At 47.4% G+C, this 14639-nt stretch overlaps 1 protein-coding gene across 1 annotated transcript; it reads right to left on the reverse strand.

The window, feature by feature from the left end:
• Positions 1-782: 782 nt before the first annotated feature.
• GFI1B (growth factor independent 1B transcriptional repressor) lies at positions 783-11028 on the reverse strand. Its single transcript, XM_040083351.1, has 7 exons — positions 10931-11028; positions 5896-6024; positions 4385-4531; positions 3590-3852; positions 3189-3326; positions 2572-2737; positions 783-2130 (listed from the first exon to the last, which is right to left on the reverse strand). Exons 2-7 carry the CDS (start codon positions 6008-6010, stop codon positions 1952-1954), a joined length of 1008 nt encoding a protein of 335 aa, XP_039939285.1. The 5' UTR covers positions 6011-6024; positions 10931-11028; the 3' UTR covers positions 783-1951.
• Positions 11029-14639: the final 3611 nt, after the last annotated feature.

Consider the following 14639-nt stretch of genomic DNA (forward strand, 5'->3'; position numbering starts at 1 on the left):
AGCTGGCTCTGGCTCTGTGGGGCTCTGCACCAATCTGCCTCCAGGATGAAAGTCTCTCTAAGGGCAGCCCTTTCCCATGTGTGAATTTCCATCTTTATCCCCACTCAAACCATAAAGAGCGATCCTGGACTCTTTCCCTTCTCCTTTTTCACCCCATCCCTGCTCCCCAGAGTCAGGCATGAGCCGTTCTTTAAATGGTGTTTTGAAGATGAAATACACTGTGTTAGCCCAGTTACTAAGAAGGAACAGATTTATCAGACAAATCCCAGCAGGCCTGTACACGTCACTGTCTGGTATAGTGCAATAAAAATATACATTAGACTAAGTATAAATACATATTTACAGTGTACAAGTAAAGCCAGGACTACAGACTCTGGGTTTGAGCTTCCAGGTACGTATTAATGACTTACAGCTTAGGCACAGCATAAAAGGGGCAAGTACATTTTGGGTCTTAGGAGAACAACTTGGGATTTACAGCAGCGGAACCGAGGGCAGTTCTCTCCTGGCAATACATGAATTTTCCACTTGGACCATTTTGTCTTTGCCCATGATGGCAGCCTTCCTTCATAAGCCTTTGGAGTGAAATGGCCACAGCCTGTTCCCAGGGTAATTCCCACTGGTGCCATTGTCCAAGGCTGTGTGTTCAGGGATGCAGTTATGGAGTGAGCCATGTGCTGCTACAACGCCCCAATTAACTGAAAACACTTGTCTATGTTATAATAATGCTATAATAATACTTTGTGCTTCCTGTTAAGAACTCGGGGGACTCCACAGACCTGAATGAATGGCCCCACGTCACCAGGAGGGGTGGAAAAACAAAAGCCCATTGCAGTGACTTGCCAAAGGTTATAGAGAGAGAATTTGGCAGAGCTTGGAGGAGAACAGGTTCTTTACTTGCTCCAGTGCTTTGCTTCAACCCCTAGACCTGGCAAAAGGAGGAAATACCACTGCTCTCTTTGTATAATATTTGTGAGGTGCTTGCATGCTCTGCCAGCTTGTACAGGCTCAGTCACTTCCTCCTCGAGAAGAGTCCTGGCGAGCACAACTCCGGCCCTCGACATCGATATCCAGGGTCACCCCTGCCCAGGCAGCGACTCAGGATTGCTCAGGACAGCTCTAAGCTGGCACGTCCAGCATGCAGGGAAATATTGTGGCATGTATCAGCCCCGATTCCAAGAGCAGCCAGACTTTCCCATGGTGCCAGGACATGGGGATGATTAGTTCCTGCCTGGTGCTGTGGCTCTTCCTGGAGCCTGCTCGGGATCTCTGCAGCGTGGTGTGTCTGAGGAATGTATTTAGAGACCCCTGTTATCTGCTAGGGATAGGAGCTGTTTCTTCAGTATTTTCCTCCCACTCCAAGCTAAAAATACAGCACAGTTAACTTGTCATTTGATCACAGTAAATGCTCTGCTGAAAGAAACTACTTTAAGGTGTCTGTTGGCAGAATTTATGGCCTGGGCAAGTCTCTGCAGAAGGCCTATCCAGGTTGAACACAGCTGACTGAATGCAATCTATTTGCATGCCCTGGGCTTATCTTCCCAACCATCAGAGCAGAACATGGTTACAGCACCGGCTTGGCACAGATTGTTGCTGCCACCAGCCCAGGAGTCCCCTCCTCCCTGCTGGGCAGCCTGACGAACTGGATCCTGCTCCTGGTGTAAATCCAGAGTACTAGTGACCTTGGAGGAATTCCTCTGGATTTACACTTGAGCAGGTGATGTCAGATCTGGGCTGGTACCTGTTGCAATAGAAAATTGAAAGCTCCCACAGGTTTCTTTGGGATGTTCAAGGCCCCGAGGTGCCAAACACCACAGCCAAAGCATGACTTGGCCAGTCCCCAGGGGAACACAGGACACCCTGGGAGCTTTATCAGGTGGATGGAGGTGCTGGGGACAGTTTTCTTCTCTGGAGCATGAAGTGGGAGCTCCAGCAGAGAACCCGGAGCCAGCCCTCACTTGAGGCTGTGCTGGGTCTCTCGGTGCCTCCGCAGATCCACCTTGCGCTGGAAGCCCTTGGCACAGAGCTCGCAGCTGAAGGGTTTGAAGCCGGTGTGCTTGCGGCTGTGGGTGATCAGGTTGGAGCTCTGGCTGAAGGCTTTGCCACACACCTGGCATTTGTGGGGCTTCTCCCCTGCAGGGCACAGAAAATGGTAAAAAAAAGAGACCACTTTAGCAGGTGAAGGAAGAGAGAGAGAAATGCGTTTTAGCAGAGTCAGACCTGCTTGGGCATCAGGGCGCTGCCAGCCCAGCTCTGCCGGTGATGTGTCTGGACTGTGATCCAGCACCAGAGGGTGGGAAGAACCAGGGACAGTCCCCTCCAGCTGAGTGACCCATTCCCTGCATCCAGGGCTGGGAGCTGCCCCAACATGCACCAGAGGCTGGCCAAGAACCACCTCCTTGTCAGGCAGATGTGCTTCAGCCTCCTGCTGTATTCCCTCATGGAACAACGACTTCCCAGTGCCTCTGGACACTTTTTCCCCAGTCTAACACCTCTGTGTCTGGGGACTGTGTATGCACATGGGCACCATGGGCTCTAATTTTCATTTTCTCCTTGGAATTTTTAGTTTCTCACCTGTGTGGATGTAGGTGTGCTTCTTCATGTCCGACTTCTGGTGGAAGCGCTTCCCACAGTACTGGCAGGGATAGGGCCGTGTGTCCGAGTGGATCAGGAGGTGAGTGGAGAGGGTGGAGGAACGTTTGAATGTCTTCCCACACATCTTGCACTCAAAGCTTCTTTCCTGTTGGGGAAGGAAAATCATGGGATGTCTGAAGCTGCAAGACATGTGACAGAGCTTGAAGAGTGATGAGAATTGTAGATTTGATAAGCAAATCTCCTTGGCTCGTGGACTGATAATGCTGGGTGCAGCACAAAGGGAATGCAGGGAGGGTTAATTATGAAAATGGATCACATCTTGTGATCCAAACTCCTGCACCCTTTAGCAGGAGGTGAGGCACAGAAGAGCCAGCAGCAATGATCCTTCCTTCCCTTCCCTTCCAAGGAATTCTGAAGGGCAGTCTGAGATTTGTGAGACCAAGAGCTCTGACCTGTGTTTTTCAGAGCTCCCGTCCTTGTCACTGCGTGCCACAGGAAAGGCATCACGTTCGTAACCCAGGAAGGGTCACTTCCTCTATAATGGGTTAAGCAAGAGCTGAGGTCCAGAGCTGGTTCTCTGGAACCACACCACCCACCTGGGAGTGGATGTTGGTGTGCTGCTCCAGGCTCACAGCGTGCCCAAAGGTTTTGCCACACACCTCACAAGCAAAGGGACGGGTCCCGCTGTGAGACCTTCGGACATGGACCTCCAGTCCATGGGGAGTGGAGAACACCTGCAAAACAAAATCCCAGTGATTCTCCTGACACGAGGTAGCTGTATCTCCATTTTCAATCCCCTTCTCTTTTTTTAATCCCCCCCTCAGTGAGAACTCATGTGGACTGCAGCATCCCCAGTGCCTTGTTCTCCTGACTGCAGGCCCCGCTCTGAGCCACGCATTTTGGTGTGACCGAATGAAGAATGGGCTTCGTGCTTCATGTGTGCAATGAAAATCCCTCCAGGCCCTCCCCATCCCAGAGGTTCCCACCCAACACACACCTTGTTGCACTTGAGGCAGTGGAAGGTCTCCATGTCTGAGGAATAATGCAGGCTGTAATCCAGGGGGGGCTCGGTGCTGGGCAGGAGGTGGCTCCCATACAGGCTCACGGGGTGCTCCAGCAGGGCTGACTGCATGCTGGAAGACATCTGCTGGTAGCTGTATGGCACATGGAAAGCATCCCAGGAGAAGCCAGCTTTGTAGAAGGTTGGGGTGCTCGCTGTGTTGGTGCAGTCCTTGATCTGCAGCCCCGGCACCGCCATCTCTGCGTTTGCAAAGGAGAGGGAGAGGTGAGTGTCACACCATTGCCTGAAGTTGGGCACCTGTAAAAAAATTTCCCCATCTTGCCTGACCTCGGGAGTTGCAGTTGGCAACTTCTCCTTGGTTCAAATCCTGATTCCCCAGGCAAAGCTCCTGTCCTGAATCTGATTTCAATCTGAGGAAGTTTTACAGCAAAGAATGCTGTGGAAGTTTTATGGATCAGGGAATATTAAGCCCCCTGCTAGCCCTCCTTGGTGGGGTGCTTGAACAAGTATCCTGTGGGCACCTGCCTTGACCCACGTAGCTGCATTAAGATGGGGAAGTTCGTTCATTTGGAATAACAGCACTATCCTTCATTCTTTCTGGTGTAGACCAGAACTGTAAAGGGAAATACAGAGTGATCCTGCCTGTGGCAAGTTTGACCAGTGATGTCAAAATAAGAGCTCTCGTTTCCTGAAAATCTGGGCCCAGTTTTAGGGGCTCCATAACCAGCTCAGCCCTGGCCTCTTCTACAATTGGGGTTTTGGGTAGCCAACCTTGAGCTGAGGGGCCTGGCAGCATCCTGCTCAGGTACGGGACAGGGACACTTTCTTCTTTCAGTTCAGGTGGGTCCTTTTCTTGTTTTGGAACCACATATCCCAGGTCCTGTTTCTTGATGTCCTCTGGTGTCCTGTCTCCTGTGGCTGTAAGAGCAGTGTCACAGTCATGTCACAGTTATGTCACTCTTGCTGTTCCAAGAAGAGTCTGTTTAGGTGAGTTTTGTGCTCTGTGTGAGCTCCTGCCTGCACACAGCAGCCCAAGCTCAATTCCCTGAGGAAACGCAGAGTGATGCAATCAGCATTCAAAGTCTGCCCATTGCTGAGGAAGGGAAATTCCAAGCAGGATGAGATAGGCAAGGCAGAGGGGGCAGGATGAGATGACAGGATCCTGGATACCTGATACAGTTAGAGAAAATCCACCCTAGAATTATGTCTGTGAGAGCAATTTCCCTATTTTAAACCATTTCCGTTTGTGTGGGTAACTAACAATCTCTAACTTATTAACCTCCCCACCCCTCTCCTGAGAGAGTTTGGTATTGTTAACCTGGATTTATGGACAGCCAAGTAGGGAAGCAGAGAGGGGAGGCAAGTCCTTATGCACCGAGCCTCACCTCCTCCTGCCCACACTCCCATTTATTTCTCCATGCTTGTCCCAGCCCTTAAAGACACCAACCAACCCTTGTTAAACTTTGTAGTATGAATCTAAAACAGACAGAGGTCCAGCACGTGCCTCCTTTCTGCTGGACATGGGACAGACCTGCTGAAGGACAGTATTTATCTGTTGTCAAACCTGTCACTGCACCAGAGACACAACAAATGGCTTAAGGATGATGGCAGGAATGGAAATTAAAGTGTTACCTCCCTTCTTTTTTATCAAACTTATCTCAAGGCTAGACCCTAATTTGATAGCCAGGGCTAGAACAAAGGGTAAATTGATCCTGAATTTGCATAAAGAAAATTTGAATGGTGCCTGAAGGAAGAAGATAATTACTCTGGCCCTGCCACTGCTTGGATGGCTGTGGGAGATCGAGAGCAGAGGGAGGTCAGCAGGGATGGGCAGAACTGCTCTGAGTGGTGTTAACATCAGAGATGGTAACACCCCGAGGGAGAGAAGATGCAGTCCAGAGGGAATGTGGGCAGTGAACACAGGAAACTGGAGATGGAGGTGGCAGAGTTGTGAGTTTGTACAACACTGACAGCCCAGTGCAAGCTCTTTTCCCAGCTATTAGAGGCCTGAAGTTCGTCATTTTTGCCAAATATGACCAACTCCACACAGCACCTTATAGCTCAAACCTCCCCAGCAACCCAGCAGGAAACAAAGAGGATCAGTGTGGATTTGGCATGGAGAAAGGACACACAGTAAGGGATCAGCTTGTCCTTAGACTGACATCCCTGTGTGGAAGCCCTTGGATGCTCTTTAGCTCACTCATCCCGCTCCCCTAGCTGCCTACTGAAATACTGATTTACCTCAGTGTGCTCCTACAATCCCAGGGCGTGGATTGACTCACCAGTGAAGGCAGAGGTGACTGGACCCCACGTGAGGACTGGCAGGTCATCTTCCACACAGCGGTGCTGGTGGTAGGTGTGAGCCTTTTTGCTCTTCACCAAAAAGGAACGTGGCATCTTCCATTCACTTTCTAGGATGAAACACAGAAAAATGCCAGGTAAACCTCTGTGGCTTGGGGAGTAACTTCCCACTTGTTTCAGGTTAAGTGCACTCTGTAAAAATCACAGTTCACAATCTACCCCAGGCTGAGGGAAAGGATTACAGAAAAAGAAACAGGGACAGGCTTCACCCGAGAGCTGTGTTACAGAACAAAACTGTGGCAGACACGATGGAAGCCAGGACCTGACTCTTGTAGTCCTGCTCTGACTACAGGACAGGCTGCATCTCTGATCTTCTCCTCCCTGACAGGACACAAAGGGAACCGTGGGTTAGAGATCCCCATTGGGGAAAGTCTGAGTGTTTGCACTGCATCTGGGAGGGCCCAGACCCAAGCCATGGCCTGGGCTCTACTGTGAAATTATTATATAAGCAATAATGATAGAATCTACATCAATGATAGGTGAGAGGCAGGGAAATCCCTGCAGAATGATGTGTGGAGGGTTTCCCACTTGCTTGAGTAGCTGGAGTTCTGGCTGACAAACAGCGGAGCAGAGGCAGAGCAGGAGGGCTGGGTGAGAAGTCACCCTTTGGACTCAACTCAAATACTACAGACCGTTGAAATGGCGGGTTAGGGACAAACATAAAATGCTGAAATTTAATCATACCGAATTCTCTTGCAATGCAAGTGTTATCTTCGCTACCCAGGACCCAGCCCGCCCTGTGCCCGCTCCCTGGGGCTGGTAACTGCTCTGGTGGAGGCAGGGTGGCAACAGGGACCATGCTGTGTGCAGTAACAGCAGCTGGTGCCTTATTTGCATGTGTATTTGCATTTTCCCTTGTAATTGTTTGGGATAGAGGCACTAAAAACAAATCTTGCTGTATTTCATTTGAAAAGTCAGCATTTAAGTCCTGGTTCTCTGTTGACTGGAAACTGTTATTGCGTTTTGTTCCTTCTTGAGAGCTGTTCAGTGGAACCTACTTATTTACTAAAGAAAAACCCCCAAACCCATAAAGTTTGCCCCTGTTAAGCAGGAATGATATGAAACGTCTGTCCAAGGACAGAGCAGTCCTGCAATCCCAAACAGGCAGGGATGGCAAGGTCTGTTCCCCAGAGTTCAGAAGTGTCTGCACTACCCCTTCGTGCTGAATATAATTACAGAGCACAGAGGTGTTTTGTTTAAAGGTCTGAGGGTCACATTTACAGCGGTGTCTGAAGCTGTGGGATTCCCACAGCCAGGTCTGCTGGGGACAGGGGGATTGCCAGGCTACCCCCAGCCCAACCCAGCTGCCTTGGGATATGCTGCTGTCTTTTTAAATCTGGTCCAGGATTCCCACTGTTCCAGCTATGATTTCAGGGATAACTCTTGTTGGCTCTAACCATTTTTTCCCTCTGAAATGACTCACCTGTTTTTCTTCATCTTTTTTCCAAGAAAATTTACGTGTGGCTTGAGATGAATAATAGAAAGCTGAGGCCAAGAGCAGACTTTTAATTTAATTTTAGAAGAGGGACAGAACAGCACCGAGGAGGAACCATAAGCAGGCCCTTGAGGGAAGGGACACCAAAGAACAAGGCTGCTTTTTGCTCTCCTGGAACTCTCTGCAGAGAGTTCATCCAAGAGCTGTAAAGAGTCTCTGCCCAGCGAAAAGCTGCAGGCACAGAAATAGCTGCAGCTCAGTGCAGACACAGGGGTGTTCTGCAGGCGGTTAAGGACCCTTCAGCTCAGCCTGTGTCCCCCATTCCAGCAGCACCTCTGAGCTACCTGTGCACTGACCCAACCCTGCATTATAGACCTGTCCCAAGTTAAACTGCTGCCTCAAACCCTTTAGACCTGGAATTTCCAGTCTCATCACAGGGATTTTCCCATGTGGTGGGGCAGCACTGTGTCCACAATGGGGGATATTCACACCAGGAAGCTTCAGACATCGGATTTCTCTGCCTGAATTAACCAGCTCCTTTCCCTGGGCTTCCTCCACGGTGGGAGAAGAGGCTGTGGCCGTGGGTAGCTGTAGGGTGAGAGCCTGCATCCAGCTGTGCCTGCTGGAACAGCCACTCTCCCTGCCCTCAGGTAGAGAACCCTCTGGCAGCAGCTGGGCAGCTCAGCCAGGTAAATCAGAGGACTGGAGATGGGCGGCTCAAGCAATCCAGCAAAGTTTTATGGCAGTGCCCATGTGCCAAGTGTGGTGGTTGAAAGCAGATGGCCATGAATAAAAAGAATCTTTCTGGATGTGTTTGCCCCAGCCTGTGTAAAAGTCAAATTTGGCCCAGTATCCTGACTGCTGATAAGGGCCACGACCGAGCACAACCATCTTCAATGGACTGAACGTTGCAAAAGGAAGTCACCTTCCCCCACCCCATTTCACAGAAAAAAAAAGGAACTGGGAGCCCAAAGCAGAGTTAATTAACAACTGCACTGGACTGGCTTTGTGATTCGCACCACCAGGCTAGAGGAAAGCTACAAGCAGAGATTGTGGGAGGAAAAAGGACTGGTTTTCCTCGAAAATCCAGATTATCTGTAGCAAAAGATCAGCTGCTCCTAATGGCTCACTGTATTTCCCAAGAAAAGCAGTGCTGTGGACAATGGACCCTGCACCCTACTACGTTTTAGAGTTATTGAAGCTTCTGACAGAATTTAGCTTCAACCTTTTGCTGAAAATTAAACTTTCTTTTTTTGGAGTCTGTTCATTTTGGCCCCTGTGGCAGCAGTTTCTACCTGGACTGGTAAGTGCACGAGGGAATTTTATTGCTTGGGCAGGAGTGCCCATCCAAAACGGAAGCGTTCTGGCATTTTTATTAATTCAGTATAGGACATAAACCCAGTAGGTGGCTAGAACTGACATTCTTATTAGCCTGCCCTTCATGCAGCTGTATAATAATGTTATCATGTGCCACGAGGAAAAGGCAGCGGGAGCCAAGGGGACGAAAGCAGCTTCACTATTTCGGGTAGCTCAGCTGAAGCACCTTAGAAGGGTTTCTTTCACCAGTTATAAATTCCCCAGCCAGATCTGAAAGCAGAGCCAGCATTTACACGTTCAAACTCCAAGTCCCTTCATCCTCAGCGATGCTTTTGGATGATTTTGCAGAGTAGCCCAGGTAAAACTCTAACGGGACACTGAAGCATCCCAGGTTTTTAGTTCAGGGGTGGCTTCTGGCTCCAGGATCCTCATTTTGCTGGATCCTGTGTTCCTCACGAAGCCCTAACTCTCACTTCACTGCACGACAGCTCTCAGCACCAAACCCACAGGACTGCTCCTCTGATGTAATTTAGAGGAAATTCACCCTCTCTGTGAATCAGGTTATGGAGCCTTTGGTGGGGACAGTGTTTGCAGGATTGTGCCACGCTGAACCCAATTTGCAGTGAAAGCTCCGTTCTAGAGCTGACTTGCATTTTTTCTCTAAATTCAAGCAATTCTCTTTCCAGATCTCCAAGGTTAATTTGTAGGGACTAAATGCTTTTTCTTGCTACACTCAGTGAAACATTAAATTTTAACTGGCATTACAAGGCTAGTGCTCACTAGTAGTACATGACCACACCTTCAGATAAGTTGATGAGCATACAAAGTTTTAGGCTGAAACGGGCTTTTTCCTTTCCATTGCTTAATTAAAGTTTATATCTTAATATTGCCCTTTTCCTGCTTTTTTTCTTTTTTTTTTTCCCTTCTTTTTCTTTTTTTCCAGGAAAAAGTAAAGCTTCCAAAAATACAGAATAGTTTCTCTTTCAAAACACTACATTTTTGAAGGAAAAAAGCACAAAGTAGAACACGAGGAGCTTGTGGTTTAAGAGCCCAAATAAAATAAAATAAAATAAAATAAAATAAAATAAAATAAAATAAAATAAAATAAAATAAAATAAAATAAGAGGTTTTATGGACTCATGAATCTATAAATATAAAGTCAAATTTGAAAGAATTTTAGCTCTTTACAACAGAATTAATCATTTCTTCACTAGTCCACCCTTGCAAAAGCAAATGTACTCGGGGCAAGTAATTTAAACGCGACTTTTTTACTGGAAAAATGAAGAGGACATTTTTAATTCTTGTGGTAAGACTGGAAAAATGGACATTATGGCAGGGGCAGCAAATTATAGTGGAAATTTTGTCTGAGAAGTTGAACAGTAATGCTGGCATAGCTGCAATACCCAGAAAAAGGTATTTAGACTGTAATTGCAGCACTTGTTCTCTAGAAAGTTCACACACCTCTCTGTGATGTTGGGAATGCCACTGGCATTAGGAAACTTTGCCTTAGACTTCCATGGATGGAGCGATACAGTGCAATCTCCCAAATTCCAGATCTCCTTAATGCAGAGATGCAATTTCGATGTGAACTTGCAAATCATTAATGTATTGAATCAGTCTTGTGATATGAGAAGCGCCTATAAATAGCTAATTCCATATGCGAAAAATTGTTAGATTAATCAGCCTATATTTAAAAAGGGTGGAAAAACCAATAAAAGATGGATTCAAAGCAAAAATCCTGAATGGGAGAGGAATTGCCATCTACAAAAACTGGCGTAGGTGATGGCAGCAGAGGTGTGCTGCTCTCTGAAGGTAAAAGCCTGGCACTATAAAAGAGCAATTAAAAGGAAAAGCACAGTTTGCCCTCTCCTCAATGGCAAAGTAAAACACTCCACAGCTCCTGCTGAAGGAGCTGCCTGGACACAGGTACCTGAGACCACTGTCACATCTCTCATATTTTGTTCTATCACCATTTTCACATGTGAAAGTCAAGTACATATAATTTCAAAAGGTTCAATTCAAATGAGTCAGGTGAACTATTACCATAAAGGAATCCTCAGGACAAGTGGCTTAGGCAGTGGAATATGTTACATATTTGCAGACATAAGCGAAGAAGAAGGAGGAGGAAAAAAGCTTAGAAAAACATATCAGAAAAATGAGAAAACCAATGCAATTAAAACTGTTTAAAAGAAGAAATCAATCACCTGTTTGAGGGACTTTGCTTTACTGGATTTGCCTTGAAATCTCCCCAGACAAGCGAGACGTTGTCTTCTCTCGGGACTCCTCTTCCACTTTTTCACTTGGTCGCAGTCGGCTGAAATAGATACTTCTCCTTTTTTCTCTCTGTTTTTTTTTCCCCCCTGTTCCCCTCCCTGATTTTTCAATCAGATTATTTGTGTCAAAATCTGGCGGTGAAGAAACAGCCAATAAGAGGCAGAGCCCAGAAAGTATTTGCTTATCAAAACTTCCCAGGACTTTGACAACTTGAAGAGAATTCACGATGCCCAGCTCGAAGCCCTGGGGGCAGCACCCTTCACTTTTGGGGGCAGCTTTGCCTTCTGCAGGAATACTCCTCTGTCATATTGACAAAAAGCATGACACAGGAAATAATGTACTGAGCAGGCATTTGTTATTTTGTCTTTTCCTTAAAAAAAAAAAAAATATTTTTTTAAAAAAAGCCCTTAAGAAACCTGTATTTTTACACACATCCATCCCCGCATCATATCTCTCACAAACAGACACACCATCTGTCTCACACACACACACACACACTCACATACTTGGGGCTCATAAACAAAACCATCGAGCACATATGCACAGAATTATTTTATTCCAGAATGGATCTTTTATCTCTCCAATTTCCAAGGAAAAACGAGTAAATGCTCGCACGGTATAACTGAAGGAGATGCGTGTTAATCACCCTTCATTTTCCCAGGCATATGTGTATGCAATCCACACATATTTTAGGCATTGCTCTATCTATATACAGCTGTATATTGGGTATAAATATAGATTTAAGAAAGCTCATTAAGCAAGCTCATTAACAACAGCTTTGCAGAAAGCTCTTCAAGAGCAATAATAAGAATTTGCACTTCTATCGCTTGCTTTCAAAAAAAGGTTTGAGAATGGGTTTGCAAATGTGAAATAACTGAGTGTCAAGGTAATGGCACGGTGGAAGGAGGGAGGATGGAGCAGGGGCACAGTGACTGTCCCCACCTTGTCCCCTAGCACAGGTGGGAACAGGAGCTGGAGAAGAGTTTTTTTCCTTTAGAATCCTTAGGCATCACTCTTATTTGGAGACAAACACAGAGAGCTGAAATCCCCAAATACTTGGGAGAGAGAGAAGGGGAGTAACTCCTTGATTCCCCCATCCTCTAGTTATCCCAGCTCTCCTGGCTGTGCAGGTGCACAGTGGCATGAGCTGTGTGTGCCCTCAGATGTCCCCTCCTGTGCTCACAGCTCTCTCTGTGGAACTGAGAGTGCAGAGATGCCTTCCAAGGAAGGAATTTATCATTCCAGAGGTAAATAAGTGTACAGCAGCTGTTGCATGCTGAGCATCGGACTGCCGCCAGCAGGAAAATTCCTCTGGAGATGGAGTTTCCCTGCTTCCTGTGAGCTTCCAAATGCATTTCACTGCTTCCTACAGCTGCATGGCTCTGCTGGGTCCCTTTTCCTGCTGCAGCTCAGGGTGGGGAACACCAGGAAGGAACAACATTTTGTTCTGCCCCAGCGGGAGGCTGGGGCTTCCCTGGCGGAGCAGATGTGATCCAGGGACACTCGGGGCTGGGAGCAGAGGGATTCTGCATCTGGCCATGGCAGGGCCTGCTGTCCCCAGCGCTGTGACAGGACAGGCACGAGTGCCAGCCGTGGCATTGCCCCATGGCACCGGCCGGGCTGTGCAATGGGGTTGATGCAACTCGGAGATAGGAGCGTGGATTTCACCCGCATTGAGAAAGATTCAGATTTTGATCTTAACCCATCTGTCATTTACTGAGCATAATTAATTCTCGTTGTTTATAGAAGAGAACAATCCCTTTTCCCGCTCCCTCCTCCCCTCCATATTTATCTAGCGGGGTTTTGCATGAAAGAAACGTTCCCAAGGCATTGTGCTTGGAAGCTGATTTGCATCCTCTTAAACACAGGCATTTGAGGGATTACATTTCCCGCTACAAAAACAAGCATTGTAACAGAAACCCAAAATGTACATTGCAGCTTCAGGGTTTCGTATGAAGACAGTTACAGGAATTAAACAAAACAGGAAAACGACAGGCTGCCGAAAAGGACTGAGATGTTATTTTATGAAACATTGGAGCTGGCTTCTGCCAGCACCCCTGAGCACAGAGCTCCCGTTGATGCAAAGTGCAAATGGCTGCGAACGCTTAAACTTCAAACAGTCAAAGTAAGCCAACAACACACACACAAAAAAAGAAAAGTAGTTGTGTCAAAATCTTTAAGGTCCCTTCCAGGCCTCTTTAAGATTCTATTTTCCATAAACCCCCCCAGCCAGCTGATTTCAGAGGTGTTCCAAGGAGCACTGGGCACAGCCCTGTGGGAAAGGAGGATGCCTGGAGATGCCTCCATCTCCAGTGTCAGTAACAGCTGGATCAGCTCTTCTGCCTCTCCCAGCATGAGCTCACAAGGCCCAGATGTAAGTGCAGGAAGATTGATCCCTGAGCTACGGGCACAGAAACTCTCCTTCAGGACCAATGTCACCACACTGCAGAGCCTGAAGGGACATGGGGACACTGCTGTGGTTTCTCTGGCTCTCACCTGCTCCCTCTCCCTTTATTTTATTTCAGGGATTCCTGTGGAGCAAGGAGCTGCAGGATGGGAGTGCAGTCAGCTTGGTTTGTGTTCTCCTCTTCCCTGGATTTCTGTCTACAGCTGCTGTTCATCTCTCCACTGAAAGCACTGTCAAAAGGTGACTTACACAAACTGAATTACAAACCCAGAGAGCTGGAGGTGCATTTGGGGCTGGAAGAACCTTTGAGCTGACCCCGTGTGGTCATTCTTATTTTATGTTCTTCCTGTTGATATCATTTTCCCCGTTCTCTCTTATTCAGGCTCAGCAGAGAAGGGAGAGCCACAGAGGGCTTATCTGGACTCCCAGAGACTTGTCCTGGCCCTGACCCCCACAGGCCACGGGGGATGCAGAGAGCCCTGCTTGCACAAAAGGACAGTTTAATTTTGTGTGCTGCTCTGAGTCCTTACTGCGTGTCACGTGCTCCAGTGCATCCTAAGTAAACAGATTTTTAAATGTACAGCTCAGTAATAATAAACAGGTTGATTACAGCATAACACGGCCCTTTTAGTGCAGCTGTTTCTCCTTTCAAATCCAGCAGCAAACTCTGCTATAGCATCCATGTTTTCTTTGTCAATTCGACTGTTACAGCAATTAAGTCCCAGTAAAATAACACGACTAATTGCTTCCAGCTCTTTTTTGAAGCTCATCTTAATTTCCACTCTTTTCTGTGGCAGATTAAATGAACATGTCTTCTGCACATCAAGAAAAAAAAAATTAAAAAATTGTTACCATCACCCCGTCCAGACTATAATAAATATTAATTGCCAGGCACAAGGCAGGACTAGATTAAAAATACGCTGGCTCCAAGCAGCTGTTATCTCATCATGAGGCAGGATGGCCCATTGCAGGTGCAGCGGGAAGGAACTATCTCAGCCCTGCAGGGCTCAGAGCTGGGACACACAAAAACTGCTGCCGAAGTTAAAAATCAACCGATCCCTCTCAGATGGGGCTCTAATCTGCTTTACTCCCCTTGGACCTCTCTTCCACCGTGCAAATTTAATTTAATCACATTTAATGTGAGTCCTCCATCATGGTCTGGGGACAGTTGGTGCGGAGCAGAGTCAGACCGAGCCCCCTCGGCGTGTCCCTTGTGGAGCTGCTGCTCCTTG

The sequence above is a fragment of the Hirundo rustica genome, chromosome 20 (genome assembly GCF_015227805.2).
Source record: "Hirundo rustica isolate bHirRus1 chromosome 20, bHirRus1.pri.v3, whole genome shotgun sequence".
NCBI classification, from domain to species: Eukaryota; Metazoa; Chordata; class Aves; order Passeriformes; family Hirundinidae; genus Hirundo; species Hirundo rustica.